The 20,297-nt window shown below is 44.3% G+C and overlaps 1 protein-coding gene across 2 annotated transcripts; it reads left to right on the top strand.

The window, feature by feature from the left end:
• Positions 1 to 11,624: 11,624 nt before the first annotated feature.
• Positions 11,625 to 16,438, top strand: KLF4 (KLF transcription factor 4). Of its 2 annotated transcripts, XM_039870653.1 has the most exons (5): positions 11,625 to 12,232; positions 12,344 to 12,464; positions 13,122 to 14,115; positions 14,215 to 14,379; positions 15,359 to 16,438. In XM_039870653.1, exons 1-5 carry the CDS (start codon positions 12,228 to 12,230, stop codon positions 15,532 to 15,534), a joined length of 1,461 nt encoding a protein of 486 aa, XP_039726587.1. In that variant the 5' UTR covers positions 11,625 to 12,227; the 3' UTR covers positions 15,535 to 16,438. The 2 variants fall into 2 exon arrangements, with proteins under 2 accessions (XP_039726587.1, XP_039726586.1); XM_039870652.1 differs by having other exon boundaries at positions 13,122 to 14,379.
• The last annotated feature ends 3,859 nt before the right edge of the window (positions 16,439 to 20,297 follow it).

Raw genomic sequence — 20,297 nt, 5'->3', positions numbered from 1 at the left:
AAATTAAATATCATTGAGGCTATGGTCGGTTTAGAAATTCAAGGGCATAAATACTTGTCTTAATCATTTACGGGAGATCAGAGCTCACAGAGAGAATATGACTTTCCTCACTACACTCTGTGTACTCCCCTGCGAGGCCAGCTCCGTAGTGTGCATCCTCTTTCACAGCAGTTTTTGCCATTTGCGATTATTTTCGTGATTATTTGATTAATATCTTTCTCTTGGCAATAGACTGTCAGCTCCCTGTGGTAGCATCACACCTATCGTTGTTCATCATTGGTATTCCCAGTGCCCAGCATCAAGCCAGACACATAGCTGGTGCTCCCTAAATATCAGCTGTATGAATGAATGAATAAATGAATAACACAGAACTGGTCTTTTGGCACTAACATTGTTATATAGATTGAGTGGGCAGATGGTTGACATAGAGACCAGTGTAAACTCTCCTGTTGGTTTTTTTCAGGCAGATTACAGTGGAAACATGATGCTTGCCAACCAGAAGGAGAGAAATTCAAAATGGTAAAAGCAGCATTCTCACTCACAGGCCTCGTTGAGGGCTTGACAAACAACACAGAGCCAAAATAAATTTTTTAAAAGTATACTCCAGCAAAAGAATATTTACCGTGTCCTTTCAAGAATTTTCCCAGCCATCAAGAAGAAAAACTTTAAGGACTAGAACTTTGAGAGGACTCAGGCACCCGGGGAATGTGTTACTTACACTGACGGCTTCTCGGGACCGGGAGACGCTGAGACCGCAGGAAGAAAGAAGAATCGGTGTTACATTAAGATGAAGGCAAAGCCGCTCTAAGAACTGTTTCTGTCTAGCCAGACAACAGATTTTTTAAAAGGATCAAAGCTACTTAATGAGCTCAAGTTTTAGCAGAGTTACAGGGTGGATGAAGAAGAAATTTCTCGGCCTTGAGAAATTTCATTCCTTTTTTTTTTTTTCCGTTTCTTTGATTGAGAATATCTAGGCTGAGGCCAAAGACAAAGTCAAGAATGGATCCAACCACCTAGATTAATCCTGATGCTGCTGAGCCACAAGAGCCTAGCTGCCCTCCTTCCTTCATGTTAGGGCTGAAGAGCCTGACATGCAAGATGAAGCACAACTAACTCAAGCTCACACGTGTGCACAGGTGAACCTAGACAAGAGGCCAGACCTTCCAGCTGCATGGAAGCGTTCACGTCCCTGCCCACCCTGCTCCGTGACTACACAAGACCAAACAGCAAACCTTTATCTCCCCGCAACCAGCACACCAAACAAAGCTGACTGACAGCAAGCTTTGCCTTCAGATCGGCCACATTTCAGCTCGTGTATGGTCTATTATCTCTCAATGCTTTTTCTATCCCTCAGGCATTCCTGAGGCATTCGCAAATAGAGCCAACTTGGAAAACAAGCAGTGAGTCTCTTGGTGCTATCTTTTCTTAAATATCTCCTGGTTTCAGGCAACATACACTGATCACGTACCAATATTTTTGAATACCAGACAAGAGTCATTGGCTGGTCCCTGAGCTGCTTGAAAAAAGGAACCACTTTTTATTTATCTGTGGGGCCCCAGCACCAAGGCTCGCGTCTGGCTCACAGTAGGACAGCCAAATGGGAGGCTGTCTGAAAATTACACAGCTTCTGAAATTAAAGCCAGAAAGAACTGTATTAGAATCCTTAGCCAGGAGCGTACAAAGGTGCTTAACCTCTGTGGCCTTCAACAGTTTCGCCTATAAAATAACACAAATAAAATAATTCGTATAGAGTCTCTGTGAAGACAGAATGAGATAACGTGTACAGAGCACCAGGCCCACGAGATGCTGCGTCAGTCCTAATCCTTACAACGACGTGTCCTCCGTCAATGCTGAGGCAAGAAAAAGATGAAGTAAATCAAAGTTTAAATTGGTTCTTTTCTAGGAGACAAGCAAGAAATAAAGGAAATAAAAAGTGCTATTACCCAGCCTGTGAGCAGTCAGACTTTCCTTTGCTATTTATTGTCAGAGCTCAGAGCCCTATTTTAAAGCCCACCTTGCCTCATCCCAGCTTGGGCTTCATCTCTCAGTGAAGTCATAACGCTGGGCTAATGCTCTGTCTATTGACACAGAAAGCCTGTGAGTCACAAATTCAACATGATGACTTTGCTGCAGTGTGATTGACTGGAAAATGTTCTCTCATCTGAAAATTTTTTTCAAGCAAATGGACATGCTTATTTTTGCAACACGGAGTGCAGGCTCTTTATTTATTTGATGTTGGTCTCCGTGACATTCCAGCTGGCCCAGGGAAGGCTCACAACCTTCATGATTTGCCTTAAGAAGTGACATATATTTTTATCCCCCTCCCTCTCCTTCTCCCTTCCTGCCGACTATTATATCTAAAGCAAACAGTTCCAGCACAATAGTTAGATTGCCCTTGAATTTGGTGTTTACTTGACATTTACACACTGGCAATGCTGGACAGCTCAGTCATTCCAGAACAGGGTCTCGGCCAGCAGGCATTGTGTTTGACTTGCGTGCAACCCTGAGCAACACAGATCCTGAAACAGCTAGACAATGTCTTGAGAAGGTGCTTGTGCTGCTAGTTTTCATTCTTATGCCTGAATTAGTGCTTTATCAGGGAGCAGGTATCAGAGGGTCTTCGGTCTTCCCAGTAAATATCTCACTTAATCACACGAGGCACACGGCTTTCGCCGACACTACTCTTCCTCCCTTTAAATCCAGCTCACACACTGCCCCAGTATTCATTCTAAAACAAATCTAATCTAGTCTAGGATGCTAAATCTCCTCAGGACTCATCACAGATCACTAATTTGATTAATTTAATCTCCGGTTCTTCCATTTTCTCCTCTGAATAATAGAATTAATAACTACCTCACAGGATTGTTGTGGGCATGACATATGCAAAGAACCTGGGGCAGGTTGAAGCTCATAGAAGATGCTCTGAAAATGTGGATTCTCCTCCCTTCCTGAGGTCCATGCCTCTGGCTTTGGGAAGGGCAGGTTGTGGGGGTTCCTGTGCCAGTGCAGTTTGATGCAGGGAAGGAGGCTTGGACTTGGCTGGGAGCCAGGGCACGTTTTCTATAGTCCCAGCTCAGCCAGCGTGTGGCATGGGGAAGTCACCTTCACTCCTGAGGTTCGTTTCCATATGTGTGAAGTGAAAGCCTCCGATTACATTCTAACATTGTACAATTTCCACATCTTCAGAGTCTGGAGGAAGTCCAAACTAACTGCCATAAAAGGTTGACTAGCCCCAAAGCTGATATATGTAGATGTCAGTATTTAAAAGGTGTACCGAAGAACAAGGTCATAATATCATGCTTCTCAGCACGTAAAGAAACCGATATCTTCCTACCTTGCTGATGGAGATGTAAATTTTTTGAGGAACTTGTTAATGGTTGATAATGTTGAACAAGTAAATCAATTGCTATAAATTGAGCCTAAGGAAATAGAAAATATGTTTAAGGGTACACGTGGAAATTTTGTAATAGTCAAAAGTTAGAAACAATCTAAATGCCCATCAAAAGGGGATTGATTAAATACATTAGAAAATACTATGATGTGTTTAAAAATACTAAGTATAGCTATGTATTAATATACATAGATGTATGCGGTACACTGCCAAGTGAAAATAAAAGCAAATTTACAGAACTGTGTGCAAATAATTAGTGTTTTAAAAATAAGTTTTAACATATTCATATATGCATAAAAATTCTAAAAACTTACATACCAAACTGGATTGGTAATATGTGGCTTTTTTTTCTTTTTAACTTGAAACATACATTGATTAATTGATTTTTTAAATAAGCAGGCATTAATTTTTGAAATTAAAAAAATTAACTTTAAAAAGTAAAATAATAAATGGAACATGGGATTTGGGTTAAGCATGATATATTAAACAAACATGTTTTCTGACACTCCTTCTGAATCCCCATTCAAGTGATGGTAAATAAATTGAAAAGACAAAGCCGAGCAGGACAGAGAGTGGGAACCGGGAAGCAGATAGACAAACTGGCCACAAACTTAGATTAGAGAAAGTAGAAAGAAAAAGAGACTGATTTTAAGGTGAAGGACCCTGGGAAGGCTTAGGAAGTATAGAAACCAAGTGACTCAGAAAGTAAGGTACATGTGGGAATAAAAACAGGATTACTGATTGAAGGCTTATAGAAGCAGCAGTTGGAAAATTCATCCCTCTATCCATCCATCCCTCCATCATCCATGCACTTAGGCCCTAAGATTCTTCCCCAGCCTGGTGCAGCTGCGTGACTGCTTTTTCCCCTCAACTTGGGCAAAAGATTAGAGGTAGGTTTACTCTCTGAAGAACTTGATCTAAGAATTCTGGACACAGATAAGCCTGGCACAGCTGAGGACAGGAACAAACAAAGACATATGTAGGAGTGATGCCTCCTTCCCTGTATGGGCTCCAAGAACTGTGGCTGCCTCGCTCACTTAGCTGTGCAACCCTGGGCTAGTCACTCTACACTGTAATTTTTAACTGTAACATGAGGTTCACAAATATGTATTACAAACCTATTATGAACTGGCAAACCACATTGTGTTCTGGAATAAGAACAAGTCAAGCAGGGTCCTTGCCCCTTGAAGCCTGCAACCTTACAGAGAAAATGACTTACTGCATATAAAGTGCTTAAAACTTAGTGTCTGATAGTCATCATGTTAATTATTAATTCTAATGTCCATGCTTTCCTCTGATTCCTAAGGGAGAACACAGCAGAACTCTTCTAGAAAGGACAAGGTTAGCACTTCGCCAACATTGTCAATCAACCAGTATATAGTTCTTTGATGGTGAACTTGACTTTGAAATGCCCACTCTGTTCAACCTAATTCTTGACCCGCTGTTTTTTCTAGATTTGACACAGCCAAAAAAGGCCTTTCCAAGTCATAGCACGAACCCAGGAAATGTGATTCCCAGTTAATTTATACCTGGCCCTACTTAAAAGTAGCTCTGTAAGGTTTTAGGTGAGCCTGGCCCTTAGCTGTTGCATCTGCAGTGATGCTGGGATATTAAAGGGGAAAGAAAACACTGAAAAAGCATTTTAGTGTTCAAATCAAGATATTGCATTATCTCCCAACATCTGGTTCTGCGGAACTGATTGAGTTTACCAAACTGGGATAACCACCCGCTGGTTTCATTGCTAGAGGGGAGAAACTAAGGATGGTAGCTTTCACAGCTATTACCTCACTTAATCTTCACAACAGCTTTGTGAGGTAGGTACATTCAGACCTATTTTACAGAGAGGGAAAGTAGAGGGCAGTTAGGTGACATAACTTGCCCAAGGTCATCTGGCTAGAAAGAGGCAGCGCAGGGCCTAGAATCCAAATTTTGGGATGGCAGTCTCAGTCATCTCCCCCAGAGTCTCTGACTACTGTCATTCCAAGCCATTCCTTCACCTCCCATAATCCAGTGAATTCTACCAAGACCCCTCCTTCACTGAGTCAATAGCGAGAGTACAAAGAATTAAACTTAGATAATGATACTCAGATAGCCTGAGGATAGTATCTTCTCTTTAAAGAAGCCCAAATGAGTTTCTTTTTTAATGTAAAACCAAGTTTGCTAAATTTGCTGAATGAAATCCAGAACACTGAAATTCAACAGTTCAGTGTTTGCCATAAACAGGTCACTCTGAGAGCTTTGCTAGGTGAAAGTAGCAACCAGAAAAATTCATCAGTAACTGACAACACAGCCTGAGTGCAGCCTTTGAATAGATTACCTTCTTGCATCTCTATTGTAATGCTGAGAATTCTTTCAAGAAGCTTCTGATCATCCCTGGATATATAAGAACATGTGTCTAGATTTGAGTTTTCAACTTAAAAAAAAAAATTCATCAAGCACAATATGAGATAGTTGAGTGCTGCCAGAAATTTATTTTGGCCTTTTTTTTTTTTTTAACATTGGCACTGGCCGCCCCTCCCAACACTCTCCCCACCAGCCAGTACATTAAAATTTATTAACACATACAATGTTTGGGGGGGAGTGGGGGGGAGAGTCAACCACAGGGTAATCAAATGCATTATTATTTTTTTTTTTAAATATCATTTCCTTGGCTCAGTGTACATAATGTCAAATTGGCAAAAATAACCTATCTTCTTGTCCTGCCCATAAACTGAGAAGAAAATTAAACACAGAATTGTTTGTTTCTTGTTTGCATTTCTCGGGGTGTGAAGCATTCGTTTCAAACCCTCAAAATCCCTATACTTTCCATAATGCAAAAATTTTACTTCTATTCTGATTAAAACCAAAGAACAGTGCTTTTCTCGAAGGGCAACACAGTCTAAGAATCTAAGGGATGGAGGCTTTTAAATTAAGGAAATAGAATCTTGGAGAGTATAATATCTTAGTTCTTCTTTCAATGCTAATTATCCAGGGGAAAGAATTTTACTAGGCCAGGAAAATTTGGCGAACTAAGTCAAAGAGAAAATTCTAGCGACAGGTTTTCTCTGCTGAATTGCCTTCTTTGCTAGTTCATTCACTTTTAATGCTATATTTACTTTCAAATGCATATGGTATCAGAGGATTCTTCTTGTGATATTAAGACAATCATACTAAAAAAAGAGATAAATGCTGGGCCCCAATTTCCTTGTTAAGAGAAACATTACTACTATACATCTTACTCTTAAAAGATAGTTCTATGTACTTAAACATTTAAAAATAAACAACTTAAAAAGAGATGGCTTGTTTTGGGGTTTTTTTGTTTCTTCTTAACATCTAAGAATAAGCTGAGGATACTGAAAGGTTGAATTTAACATATTGCTGTCAGAATAGTTCAAAAAATCTTTACGATAATCCCATTTAGAATTCTTTTTAAATAGCTTAAAGAATGCATTTGGCCTAAATTCGGGGCCTAGGGGCAGAGGGTGCTAAGAATGTAACTTAAGTGATCAAAACTAAAGATTTATAAAAAGATTTTGATTATATTTCTGAGAATTGATTTTTAAATGTAATTCATTTTCTGCTCTAAAAACTTCAATACTCAATGTTTGGGTTTCGAAAGGCAATGGATTTGGCTACAGAAAAGAATTGACTCTTTCTCCATTTGGTTTCGGTTGGGCTTTTGGTTTTGTTTGTGTTTTCTAGTTGGTTTTATGACAAGGCCTTGTTCCAGGCTGTTCTCTCCCTTCTTGTCCACTATTTTGAGAGGCCAGAGTTATGATGGATTTTATTTTCGGTCTTGTTCATATAACTTTTCAAAGTGGGTAGAGGATGAGACGGGATAGAAACTAGAGTACCAAGCCAATGAACTCTCAACCAGAGATACATTTTTTGGACAAGACAAAGTCAGGGCTCCCAGGTGAACTGTTTTACCTAGGTAGTTTTGCTCACTTGCTTCATTCTACAGTGAATTCTCACTGGGCATTTTTCCTAAAGATGCCACACTAAAACAAAAGTCACAAACAAGTAACCAGATAATAGCGGTCCACTGAGTAAATGGCATAGCAGAGTCACCATTCAACTTTATTAGAGTTTAGAGGAAAAAGGACTAACCTGGATGGGGACTAACAAACCAAGGGACAATTTAGAGGGGCTCTGGAGTTTGAGGACGATGAGGGCCCCCGAGGGGAGAAAAGGCATTTCAGACAGGAAACACAGCCAGTGAAAAAACACACAGTGTATTCAGAGACTTGAGAGAACATCAACTTAAAGTTTAGGGAGGGTGCGGTCAGTCTCTAGAGATGATCCTGTAAAGTCTGTCGAGGGCCAGAATAAGAAGAGTTTGGTAGGTCAGGCTCAGGAGTTTGGTCTTGCTCCTGCAGGCAAAGGCGAGCAGGTGCGGGGAGGTGTACAGAAGTGAACCAGGGTGATTTGTGAGCAAAACAGATTAGATCTGGCAGGGAAATTCCAGTAGGGCTCTTGGGGAGGTGGAGGAGGAAGACAGCAGTTTGGAGGCTACGGCAATAATTAAAAGCTATAAATGAGGAGGGCTTGAACCAAGGCAGCCCAACTTATAGTAGGAAAAAGAAAGTAGAGCTATTCAGGAATGGAAATGGTTGAATTCTATGGACACCTGGTGCCCAGATCAAAGAAAATGAGGGAGGAATCAAGGGAAACCTAGGTTTCTAGCTTGGGAATCTGGAGAAGTGTGATGAAATAATGTGGGGAAAACTATTTGAAGTGTCTAGGTAGACTGTGGTTCCTGACAAGAATGGGGATTAATGAGAGCTGAAAGGAAGAACAGGCTTCCTGCTAATGGGCCATTCAAAAAGGAAAAGTACATTATTCATTCATTCACCGAACACTTATAGAGCATTACCATGTGCTAGACAAGCACTGTACTAGGACTTGGCAATATGGCAGTGAACAAAAAAACAATAGCTCCTGTCCTCATGAAGCTTATAGTGAATACTGGAAAATACTGGTGATAGTAATGCTAATGCCTTGAATGTCAAGTCTTATGCTAAGAACTTTACTTGGAAGATCCCATCTATAATCCTCATCACTTTAAGAAGTAGGTACTATTAATAACCCCATTTTATAGAAGAAGAAACAGGTAAATTGAGATCAAGTAACTTGTCCAGCTAGAAAGCCACAGAGCCAGAAGACAAACCCAGAAAACCTAGTGCCATTTTCTCAACTTCTACACCAGATGAGGTTAAAAAGAGGCTGGAGTATACAAGGAGATGGAAGTGAAGGCTAAGAGAAGCTTTTGCCATCTTGTGAAAGGCACAAGCCCCTCTAACAGTTTATCAGTAGGGATTTCAATTCAAAATGATTTGGATACTTAAAATCATCTCTTGCTTTCTCTCTCTTACAAAGCAGCTCTTCCTAAGTCTGGTGACAGTCATGCACGCACACTCCAGGTCAGGGTGCAGCCAGGTACCAAGATCCAGTATCCAGTTCTGGGTGCAGAGTTCTTCACTGAAAGATTTATTCAGCTTCTTCAATCTATCACACCCCTCCAGGACTCCACAGTAATCCCCTAGCAATAATGGTTTCCATCACATCTTCTGCCAACTAATGCAGTTTGTGCTGGAAAAAAAAAATCTATAACTCCAAGGACGTTAATAATTAACTTTCATACCACAAAACTTGTAATATCAGTTTGCTGAAATAAAGTCACCAGTATTTAATTCTTCTTTAAAGGGTGTCTTCTATTATTATTTTAGAGTGCAATTTAGTCATCAAAGGTTTACTCAGCCTCATGTATATAAATTATATAGGGCAGGGATTTAACTCTTCTAGACCTACCTGTTCTGAAAAGAGGGAGGGTCATAACCCTGTTGTCACACCAGGCACCTGCCTTGTAAGGAGTTGATTTGTGAACTTGAAGTTCCTTACCTCTTTTAGAAATCTGGAATGAATATATAGCGACTTCTCCTTATGATGCAATCAGAGGAATAACCAGATAGTTGCCTGCCACGAAGCTCTGGCTTTCTTCCTCCAGAAGACTATTGGGAAACTACAAGTTCATCTTTTTAAATTGAGTTTCAGAATCTTGTCTTGATTATATGACATAATAACAGTGGCTTTCCAATTCATCTGTGTAATATTGTTTTTTCACTGTGGTGGTTACTTTTGTTGAAGGAGAAGGGTTACTGCCTTAGAAAAATAAAAGCAAGCAGGAAAAAAACCTCATGCGCTGGCTACCTAAGTTAAAAACTCCAAGTCCCAACTTAGATGTTTATATCCTGAGGATGATGGTTGCCAATTAAGGGCTCATCCAAATTCATTGGGGTTTAGGAACCTTGGCCTTGATGGGAAACTGGGTAACTTTTCCCTGCAATCTTCAGGTCCTAGCATCCCAAGAAATTTTTGCCATCACAAAGAAAGGAGTGGGTGAGAGAACATAACAGGTGTTTTCCCTTCTTGATTCCTCCTTTTTAAAAGGGCAATATTTTCAGAGTTAAAGTAACTGGTTCGCACTTATGGGGTGGGGTTGAACCCCTCTAGGCCATGGGAGGAAGGGTAAGGGTTTTCCTGCTAAAGCACGCCCATATCCCCAGCTACTGGCTCGCACAGCCCTTGGCCAACTCCAAGCTATAGTATGGAAGTCATCTTCAAGGGAGTCCAATTCTCCGGACCCAGGGTTGGCAGAGAGGGGCGAATGAATTCATTCAGGGCGACATGCATTCCAAGAATGCTTCTGTGGTCGGCAAGTAGAAAAATCAGAGGTAACAGATATTCTGAGGAAACCTAATAGGTACCAGAATCGCACGACTCAAACAGCTGACAACGACTTACAGCACTAGGCAGCTAGAACTCAATGGAGGTGAGTGCACACTCTGCCCAGTGCTGCGGCTTCGACCCTTTTCCCGGGCCCCCTCCTCCCTTTTCTTTCCGGAACTCAAGCCAGACCAGAGCGGCAACATTTTACTGGTGAGGAGGATAGGTGGAGAGGGCCGGCGGAACTCTTGGCGCGCCTGAATCCAAACTAAACACCTCGCAGGCGTACGTTTAGCAAGCGATACCCAACACCACACTCACGTTTTTAAAAAAAGGCACTGTTTGCAGGGAAGATGAGGGCGAAAACATTTCCCGACTGGAAAATTACTGATCACAAACTAAAGGGGGAGTGGGGTGGGGAGGCAGAGTTATAAGACTGAAATAATGATCGTCGTTTCCTCTTATCTTCCTGGTGGGCAGGGACGACGATCGCGGGTGCCCTTTTCGAGAACCAGGGTCCTACCGCATCGCTCCACTTCCTAGCCAAGTCCCCATCAGTGAGGTGGACCGCTGGGAGCCTGAGACCAGCGAGCGAGTTGCCGCTTGACCTTTACCTCGCCAGTTCACCTCTTTATGACTCAGTTTTCTCATCCATCAAGTGGAGAGTGCGTGGCTCGTAAAGTGCTTTGAGATTCCCTGGTTGAAAGGCGTCTCCACGCCTCACAGCCCCTCTGCCCGCCCCCACCCCAAAGTAAATCTTGAGCCCTTTCGCTCCCTTCCTCGCTCCTTTAAATGTCAAAACTATTACTCCTTTCCCCATTCCGGCCTCTGCATGCCCTTCCGAGGCGAGGAACACCCCTCCAGTTTTCTCAGGCTCCCCGTTCTCGTTACACAGCGTTGGGCGCTCGCCCCGCCCCCCACCTCACGCCGACCTCACCCCGACCTCCACCCCCCACCCGGCAGAGGAGCCCGCGAAGACGCGTGCAAGGCCAGGCCAAGCGCCCGCACTGGCGCTCCGGGACCAGCGCTGGGCTCCCGCGTGCGCACGGGAGGGACCGAGGGCCAGATGAGTCACGCGGATAACCGCGCTCTTCTCTAGTGCGTTACCCACCCCCTCCGCCACCACCAGCCTCCTCAGCCGCCAGCTTCGAACCCAGGGAGCCGACCATAGCAACGCAGACTGCTCAGGCCGCGCGGCGACCGGAACTGCACCGGGCACCCGGAGCCCCGCGCCAGGGCCGCCGCCGCCACCGCCGCCGGCGTCAGCGCGGCTCCCGCCCGCCAGCTGCCGAGCTGGCGTCACTGCCCGGCCCGGTCCCGCCCGCGCCCCTCCCTTCCCCCCGCCCCCACGTGCGCCGAGTTTGTTTATTTAGCTGCCATGGCAACGCGCTGGGGGCCGCGGGTGGGAGGGGAGAAGAAAGGGAGGGGCGGGGCCTGGTGGCGGGTGGCGACGCACAGAGGAGGGTAGGAGGCGGGGAAGCAGGAGAACGAAGTTTATAAGTAGGGAGTGCGCGGCGGCTGCCGGCAGTTCCCCGGCCGGAGAGATCCAGCGCGGCTGCGGGCGCGCGGGGACCAGAGGCGGTGGCGGGCGGCGGCGGCAGCGGGAGCCGCCAAGTGCCCCTCCCCGCCCCTCCGGCTCCCCACCCACCCACCCGCCTGTGGCCAGCGCCCATGGCCGCGCGAGCCTCGCGCAGCCCCCCGGACTCCGCGCCCTGTGCCGCCGCCCAGTCCGCAGATCCGCGCCACCGCGGCCAGTCTCACCTGGCGGCGCCGCCCGCCCGCCACCCCGGCCACAGCCCCAGCGCCCACGGCGACAGCCGCGGCGACCGCGACAGCGGTGGGGGACGCTGCTGAGTCGAAGAGAGAGCAGCCGGGCCACCGGACCTACTTACTCGCCTTGCTGATTGTCTATTTTTATAAGAGTTTACAACTTTTCTAAGAACTTTTGTATACAAAGGAACTTTTTAAAAAAGGCATCTCCCATTTATATTTAATCCAAAGAAGAAGGATCTTGGGCAATTTGGGGTTTTGGGTTTGGCTTCGTTTCTGTCTTTTTCCTCTTCGTTGACTTTGGGGTTCGGGTACCTCCACTGCTTCGGACTCCCGAGGACCTTTCTGGGCCCCCACATTAATGAGGTAGGTGTAGTGCGGGTCGCAGGGAGGGTTGAGGACCGGTGGGACACGCCGGAGTGGAGGCCGAGAGTGACCCCCTAACTCCTGCCTCCGTGTGCCCCACCCGGCCCATAGGCAGCCACCTGGCGAGTCTGACATGGCTGTCAGCGACGCACTGCTCCCGTCCTTCTCCACGTTCGCGTCCGGCCCGGCGGGAAGGGAGAAGACACTGCGTCCAGCAGGTGCCCCGAATAACGTGAGTGTTGTCGCGGGCGGTGGAGAGCGTCTAGTGGGTTTCTGTGGGTAGGGTGGGGACGGGCGGAGCCCTGGGGTCACCGAGAACCACCAGGTCAGGGAAAGGTTTGGCCACCTCACGGCCTCCGCAGCCTTCCCCGGATGGCTTCTGCGCCCTTGGCTCAGCTATACTTCTGTGTGGTCTGTACTCTGCGAAGTGCCGAGGGCGCACACGGGGTTCGCACACGTCCTCTAGCGCTCAGGCGGCAGGGCGGGTGCACGGGCCGCTGGCGGGAGGCGGTTATGTCCACGGGAGGTGGCTGGGCCCGAGAGAGCTTGATGCGTAGGTGTCCCCATGGCTGGGGCGCATCGGGAGAGCCTCGGTGTCCCAATACTGGGGACGGCGGAGAGCGGCCCGGGGATCTGGCAGGGGAGGGATCCCGGCTGGCGAGCCGCGGCGACGCTCGCTCACACGCAATCAGGCAGACACAACACCGTCCATATCAACGCAATCTCTCGGACCCGGGTGCGAGCCGAGATTGCAGCGCTGGCACCGGAGTCCCCGGGCGCTGCCTGCTCAGTCCCCATGCTTGGGTAGTGTAGGCGCGCGGGGCCAGCCAGTATGTCGGGTGGCAGCAAGAGACCGCCACTGACAGTCTCTTTTGCCCTGTCCCCACAGCGCTGGCGGGAGGAGCTCTCCCACATGAAGCGACTTCCCCCACTGCTTCCCGGCCGCCCCTACGACCTGGCGGCGGCGACCGTGGCCACCGATCTGGAGAGTGGCGGAGTCGGTGCGGCTTGCGTCGGCAGCAACCCGGCACTCCTACCCCGGAGAGAGACGGAGGAGTTCAACGATCTCCTGGACCTGGACTTTATCCTCTCCAACTCGCTGTCCCATCAGGAGTCAGTGGCCGCCACTGTGTCCTCGTCGGCATCAGCCTCATCCTCATCCTCCCCGTCCAGCAGCGGTCCTGCCAGTGCGCCCTCCACCTGCAGCTTCAACAGCTATTCGATCCGGGCCGGGGGTGACCCGGGCGTGGCCCCGGGAAGCACGACTGGTGGTCTCCTTTATGGCCGGGAATCCGCGCCTCCTCCCACAGCTCCTTTCAACCTGGCGGACATCAACGACGTGAGCCCCTCGGGCGGCTTCGTGGCCGAACTCCTGCGGCCCGAATTGGACCCAGTGTACATTCCGCCGCAGCAGCCGCAGCCGCCAGGTGGCGGGCTGTTGGGCAAGTTTGTGTTGAAGGCGTCGCTGAGTGCCCCTGGCAGCGAGTACGGCAGCCCGTCGGTCATCAGTGTTAGCAAAGGCAGCCCGGACGGCAGCCATCCGGTGGTGGTAGCGCCCTACAGCGGCGGGCCACCGCGCATGTGCCCTAAGATCAAGCAGGAGGCGGTCTCCTCGTGCACTGTCGGTCGGCCCCTGGAGGCCCACTTGGGCACTGGACCCCCTCTCAGCAATGGCCACCGACCGCCAACGCACGATTTCCCCCTGGGGCGGCAGCTCCCCAGCAGGACTACCCCGACCCTGGGTGCCGAGGAACTGCTGAGCAGCCGGGACTGTCATCCTGCCCTGCCGCTCCCCCCGGGCTTCCATCCCCACCCGGGTCCCAACTACCCACCCTTCCTGCCGGACCAGATGCAACCGCAGGTCCCACCGCTCCATTACCAAGGTCAGTCCCGGGGATTCGTAGTTCGGGCTGGGGAGCCCTGCGTTTGTCGGCCCTCTGGGGCCCACGAGATGATGCTGACCCCACCTTCTTCACCCCTAGAGCTCATGCCACCGGGTTCCTGCATGCCGGAGGAGCCCAAACCCAAGAGGGGTAGAAGGTCGTGGCCCCGGAAAAGGACAGCCACTCACACTTGTGATTACGCAGGCTGCGGCAAAACCTACACGAAGAGTTCTCATCTCAAAGCACACCTGCGAACCCACACAGGTAGGAGGACAGAGGCTACGGGAAAGGAAGGGGGTTGGTTGTCCAGCGCCGTGGGCTAACTATGGACACTCCTCAGGGCCTCCCTGGGGATGCGGGGTGCAATCTATCCCCTCCATCTTCTGGATCACAGGAAAGAATAGCAAACAGCGCCTACCTATTTGCCCAGGAGCCTTGTGCTTGATGGATGGTATCAGTGCTTGAATGTGCAGTTTTGAAAGGCAGGGAGATTCCAGGCGGAATGTGGGCCTCTCCTAGCTTAAGCAAAGTACTGCCCTTGTAATCAAGAAATTATACTTAGCAGTGGAAAGGCATGATGGGTTGTTTTTTTTTTTTCTGTCAGTTTTTAATTTTCTAGACAATTTCCATTGGCTGTTTCTTTCCTAGATTCACCCTTTCTGTTGTTAGTTCTAGTCTTAATAATTAGATTTTATTTAAATTTTAAGAATTTAACTTCCGATTGCTGAGATTCTGGTTTAAGATCGCGCTGCAGAGAATTTCCATGTCAGTGTAAGTAGGTACACAAGATCGTGTAGACGTAGCATTCAGTAAAATAACAGAAATGTAGATATAGAAAAAGTAGGCTCCTGTGGCTTTTTAGACCCAATTGTAATGGGGTAGGATATTATTGCTTGGTTTGGGCTAAGAGAGACACACTAGCAGACATAATTTGCAAATTCATTTCTACCACTCTGATATCGTGGCTAAAAAGAATGAAAAGGTGTAGGTTTGGGTATTTGTGTGTTTGCAGTGCATAACTATCTAATGCTCCTTTAAAAAAAATGAGCAAAAAGAATACACATAATGTATTCTTATTTATGATCTGAAATTTAATAGGGTCTTTGGTGACATAAAGACGTTCCTGGATCCTTTCAGAATGGGATGCCTGGGGAGTTCGTTTAATACTGTGGCTCTAGTTTTTAACACGACCAATTCTTCATTCTTTAGCAATGGCTTCAATGGCTTTATTTTCCTGTTACAGGTGAGAAACCTTATCACTGTGACTGGGACGGCTGTGGGTGGAAATTTGCCCGCTCAGATGAACTGACGAGGCACTACCGCAAACATACCGGGCACCGCCCCTTCCAGTGCCAGAAGTGTGACCGGGCATTCTCCAGGTCGGACCACCTCGCCTTACACATGAAGAGGCACTTTTAAATCCCCAATCAGTGGATATGACCCACACTGCCAGAAGAGAATTCAGTATTTGTTACGTTTCATACTGTCTTCCCGGTGAGGGGAGGAGCCCAGCTGGAAAGCACTACAATCATGGTCAAGTTCCCAACGAGTCAACTTTGTGAATGGATGGATAATCAGGAGACGAGAGGAAGCCAAAAGACAGATCAAAGAACAGATGGGGTCTGTGACTGGATCTTCTATCATTCCAATTTTAAACCCAACTTGAATATTCCTGGACTTACAAAATGCCAAGGGGGTGACTGGAAGCTGTGGATATCAGGGTATAAATTAGATCCGCGAGTTGGGGGGAGGGAAGACCAGAATTCCCTTGAATTGTGTTTCAATGCAATATAAGTATAAAGATCACTTTGTATTCTCTTTGCCTTCTAAAAGCCATTATTATATTAGAAGAAGAGGAAGAAATTCAGGTACAGAAAATGTGTTTTAATAGCCTAAACGATGGTGCTTGGTGAGTCTTGGTTCTAAAGGTACCAAATGAGGAAGCCAAAGTTCTCAAACTGCTGCATACCTTGACAAGGAAAATCTATTTTTGTCTTCCGATCTACATGTATGACCTAAGTCAGGTAAATACACCTGGTTTACTTTAACATTTTTATGCAGACAGTCTGTTATGCACTGTGGTTTCAGATGTGCAATAATTTGTACAATGGTTTATTCCCAAGTATGCCTTAAGCAGAACAAATGTTTTTTTTCTATATAGTTCCTTGCCTTAATAAATATGTAATATAAATTTAAGCAAACTTCTATTTTGTATATTTGTAAACTACAAAGTAAAAATGAACATTTTGTGGAGTTTGTATTTTGCATACCCAAGGTGAGAATTAAGTTTTAAATAAACCTATAATATTTTATCTGAACACTATTTTTGTTTTGTTTCGTTTCGTTTTTAATGTAACAGAAATGTCAGTTTAAACACAGTGGTTAAGGTATGTGAAAAGCACACTAAAAAGCCAATTTTCTCTCAATAGAGATTAAGAGGAGACTTTAAAGGCTGCTTAGTTTTACAATAGGTATTATCAATGTGGTAGGGCTGAAAGCCCTCGGTTTTGGTGAATATCTAGAATTAGATATACCTGATTTGGTGAATATCTAGAATTAGATATACCTGATTCAGGTTGCTCTTTCCAATGTATATAAAAGTGCGTGAAAGCAGTTTCCTTACCTGCATGTGAATTTACAGGTAGAAACGGCTCAATCATTCTTCAATTTGCTCCATTTATATGAAAGTATTCATAAGGTAAACATATATGTTCCAGTTTCACATTTTAAAAGATCCTTATGGTTTCCCTTTAAAATTAAATGAAAATATAAAAACTCTCTCTTGGAGGCCTGGCCTTGCATTCAGAACAATTTGAGTAACAAAAGAATCTTCCCACAGCGGAGAACCCTAAGAACATAGTTCCACAGTGCCCTCCTGAGGATTAAAGGACTCATTTATGCTTAGTGTGTGTTACAGATATTCTAGTTATATAGAGCCCTAACGAGGTCAGAACCAAAGTTTCTAGCAGATCGTTTTAATATATCAGTCTTAAGAAGATGGCTAGCCCCATTGTTTGTTGAAACAGATTGAAACCAAAGAATTAAAAATTATTCGGTCACAAAACTAAGTGTAAAGTAAATTTAAGTAAAATTTTAAATGGTTTTTTTTGTAAACTTGTAGCATATATCTGAAGAATTTAAAGTTTAAAACTTCACTGAGACTTTTTTGAGGTGGGTACCTATGAGTCTGAAGTTCATTCGTAGCAGTCACAAAATGGAAAAAACATTTGTGACAATTGTTGACACTATATATTTGTAATGGTGATATGAATGACTAATTAACATTGTCAAGTAGATAAACTGGTGTTTTAGACTGCTTATTAACTATTCTATCTAGTGTCCAGAAGTGTTTGCACTGGAGGTGTATTTTATTTTATAAATGGAACAAAAAAAACCTCATAAGAGGCTCAACAAGTGGATCAACACAAAATATTTTCCTCGGCTTTTAAGAGGCCAGCATAACTGGAAAACATGGCATGTGTCTTAACTTAAAAGAAAACAGGTGCATCAATAGGTTGGAATTTTATGTGGCCAAGTACATATTCAAAGCATACTTAATGACATGGAAAAATGCTCATGGTATGTTAAGTGGAAAAAGCAGGATATAAGACTATAAACAGTATGATTCCAATTGTATAAGTTTAAATGTGTGTGTGCACTGAAGAAGAGAGAGAAGCAATAGAAACTTAAGGAAAAAGAAACACTAAAATATCCACACTGATTTTCTCAGTTTAAACTTTCTGTAGTTTTCAAATATTCTAAAATAAGTAAAATGGAGAAACTTTAAAAATGCAGGTCCAAATATTTAAGCTTTATTTTTTAGAAAGTAATTAACAAGAAGCCTACATTCAAACACTTTTTTTTCTTTTTTCTTTTTTGTATTAAATAGTGGTCGTTGCTCTTGTAATCCACTTTTATACAGAGCCTTCTGGCACATGGTTGCTGTATGAAAAGTGTTGCTGGATGGTAGCTGCCATCTTCATATTTGCTAAGTACCTATTACCTCAAATACAAGAGACATCGTTCATAAAATATGACATTTTAAATTTATTCAAATGTTTATGATCTCATAGGGACACATCACTTGCATTAACTTTTTCTAACCTGAGAAAGTTTCGATGTCTAAAATGAATGAGGAAGACTTTACAAAATGTAACAGGACGAAACTATTAAACATGCACAGATAGATACTCTAGTACCTATCAGTTTTGAGCTCGTCAGGTATACTGTCACCACTGCATTACAGAGCTGTTTATACTGTATAATAAAGAGTACCTGATAATTTAGATGCCTGCTTGTTACATTTTCCTTATGAGATTTAATTTTATATGTTCTAGATTTTAACTTGTGTACGCACACAAAGGATTAACAGTAATGTTTCTTACACGTAAACTTTCAGTCTATCTCTTTTCTAGCAAAATATTCTTTCTACCTGAAAACCTGTTTGATTCTTACAATCCTGTTTTGATTTGTTGAAACTGGAACCATCATCATCTCAAGTAGGGCGGTCAGGGAGAATAATTCTTTTCCTTTCAAAAATTCTTCCAATTTTAAGAAATACAATATTTCACATTCGGAGATTAACAGTTTTTAAATATAATTTCTTTACATATAAGAAAGCTCAGATGAGGCAGTCCTTATGTTATGGAAGCAAGCTCACAGGAAAATATTAAAACAAGCAGTGATGGTACCTGTTGTACTCTTAAATATGGGAGTATCTAAATTTAGCAGCCCCTGTCAGCAACCTGTTCTATTAAATGTTCTGGCTTCTGAAGCTTTGTTCAGCACACCACCACACATACCTAAGTGAATTTACAGTCTTTCATTCTACTCGCTCCAACCTTCTCCCTCTCATAGACACCATCGGGTCCTACACAAACCTTTTTATTTATATATGCTATTATTTTATCATTTTACTTCTTATGCATTTATTTTATTTCCTCATATTTTCTTAGCACCTTCTAGAAGCTATTATATAGTGACATGTTTTCATAGGGCTAAACCGAAGTTATGTCTGCCTCCTAAAGTTTGTTTATGAAACTACCATTGTTCACATCCAGAGTCATTCAATAATATTTCATATAAAACCACCAAGAACTCTCTACATAACAAATGCTGTAGAATATTTCACAGAATGTTCTATCTGAAAACGCAAAGGAACTACTGTCACAATCAAAATACTGGATGGAAACAGTCTCTTTTTTCCACATCAAAGGAAACTAAAATAAAAGTTGAAAACACTCTTTGATAGCCTTTAAGCAGAATATAAATGTAAATTTTTCATCATCTCCTGAAAAACTAATAAATTCTTAAATCCTATGAAGTACCTAGAGCTTCAATGCCCTGGTCACATTCTCCACACAGAGGAAGCAAACTGCATAAACAGAAAATCTTTCAGGCTGGAATCGAGGCTACCAGAGCTAGAAATCTTAGTTGGGAAAAAGAGGGCATGTGGACAGAAAATCAATCAAATTGCTTTTCTGGAATCACGTACATCAGGAATCCCATCTTTTTAGTTGTTTTCCATGTGCCATTGATAGAATCACTTTTTTGAATTGCTTTGGTCTTCTCAGCACCCTAGATGAGTCAGCATGTTGTAACCGGTCCTCCCAAAAGTCCTTCTCACTTGTTCTCAAAGGAAAAGGAGGAAATAAAGAGAAATCTCACTTAACAACTACAAAAAATAGATTCGCGGATCCTTTTGACGTGTACCTCAAAGAACATTTTTTGTTGAGAGAACACAATTATAACGATACCCCAAACTGTGAGGACCATTTGCCATCATTTTGTTTCTTTTCATGTCTATGTTACATGTTATCATCTAAACAAAGAGACAAGAGAAGTAGCTTTATGGAGAGATAGGTAGATAGATGATGATGGATGGATGGATGGATGGATAGATAGATAGATAGATAGATAGATGATAGATAGAGCCCCATGTAGAGGTTTGATAGTTTTCTAAAAGCAATCAAATCTGTCCAGTCCAGGGTATCTGAAGCCAGGAGGTTGAGTGGGGTTATAATACCTATATCACCTATAATATTTGACCCTGTACTAACTGGCGCCGGATCAAGAAATTACTGAACGGTGGCCAGATGCAAGCCAATGCGTGCAGATGCTATACCTGCATACTCACTTAAAGATAAGATGGGTAAATAACTTTATGGAGAAATTGAAGGAAC

Source organism: Pteropus medius, unplaced genomic scaffold (assembly GCF_902729225.1).
Source record: "Pteropus medius unplaced genomic scaffold, Ma_sr-lr_union100, whole genome shotgun sequence".
In the NCBI taxonomy this organism is placed as follows: Eukaryota; Metazoa; Chordata; class Mammalia; order Chiroptera; family Pteropodidae; genus Pteropus; species Pteropus medius.
Note: the sequence above shows the minus strand (reverse complement) of the source record. Positions and strands in the feature narration are given on the sequence as shown.

Bases quoted from the DNA above. Each gene is read 5' to 3' on its own strand.
- KLF4 (XM_039870652.1), top strand. The intron at 12,465-13,121 runs GTGAGTGTTGTC...CTGTCCCCACAG, and splicing joins CAGCAGGTGCCCCGAATAAC to CGCTGGCGGGAGGAGCTCTC. The intron at 14,380-15,358 runs GTAGGAGGACAG...TTCCTGTTACAG, and splicing joins ACACCTGCGAACCCACACAG to GTGAGAAACCTTATCACTGT.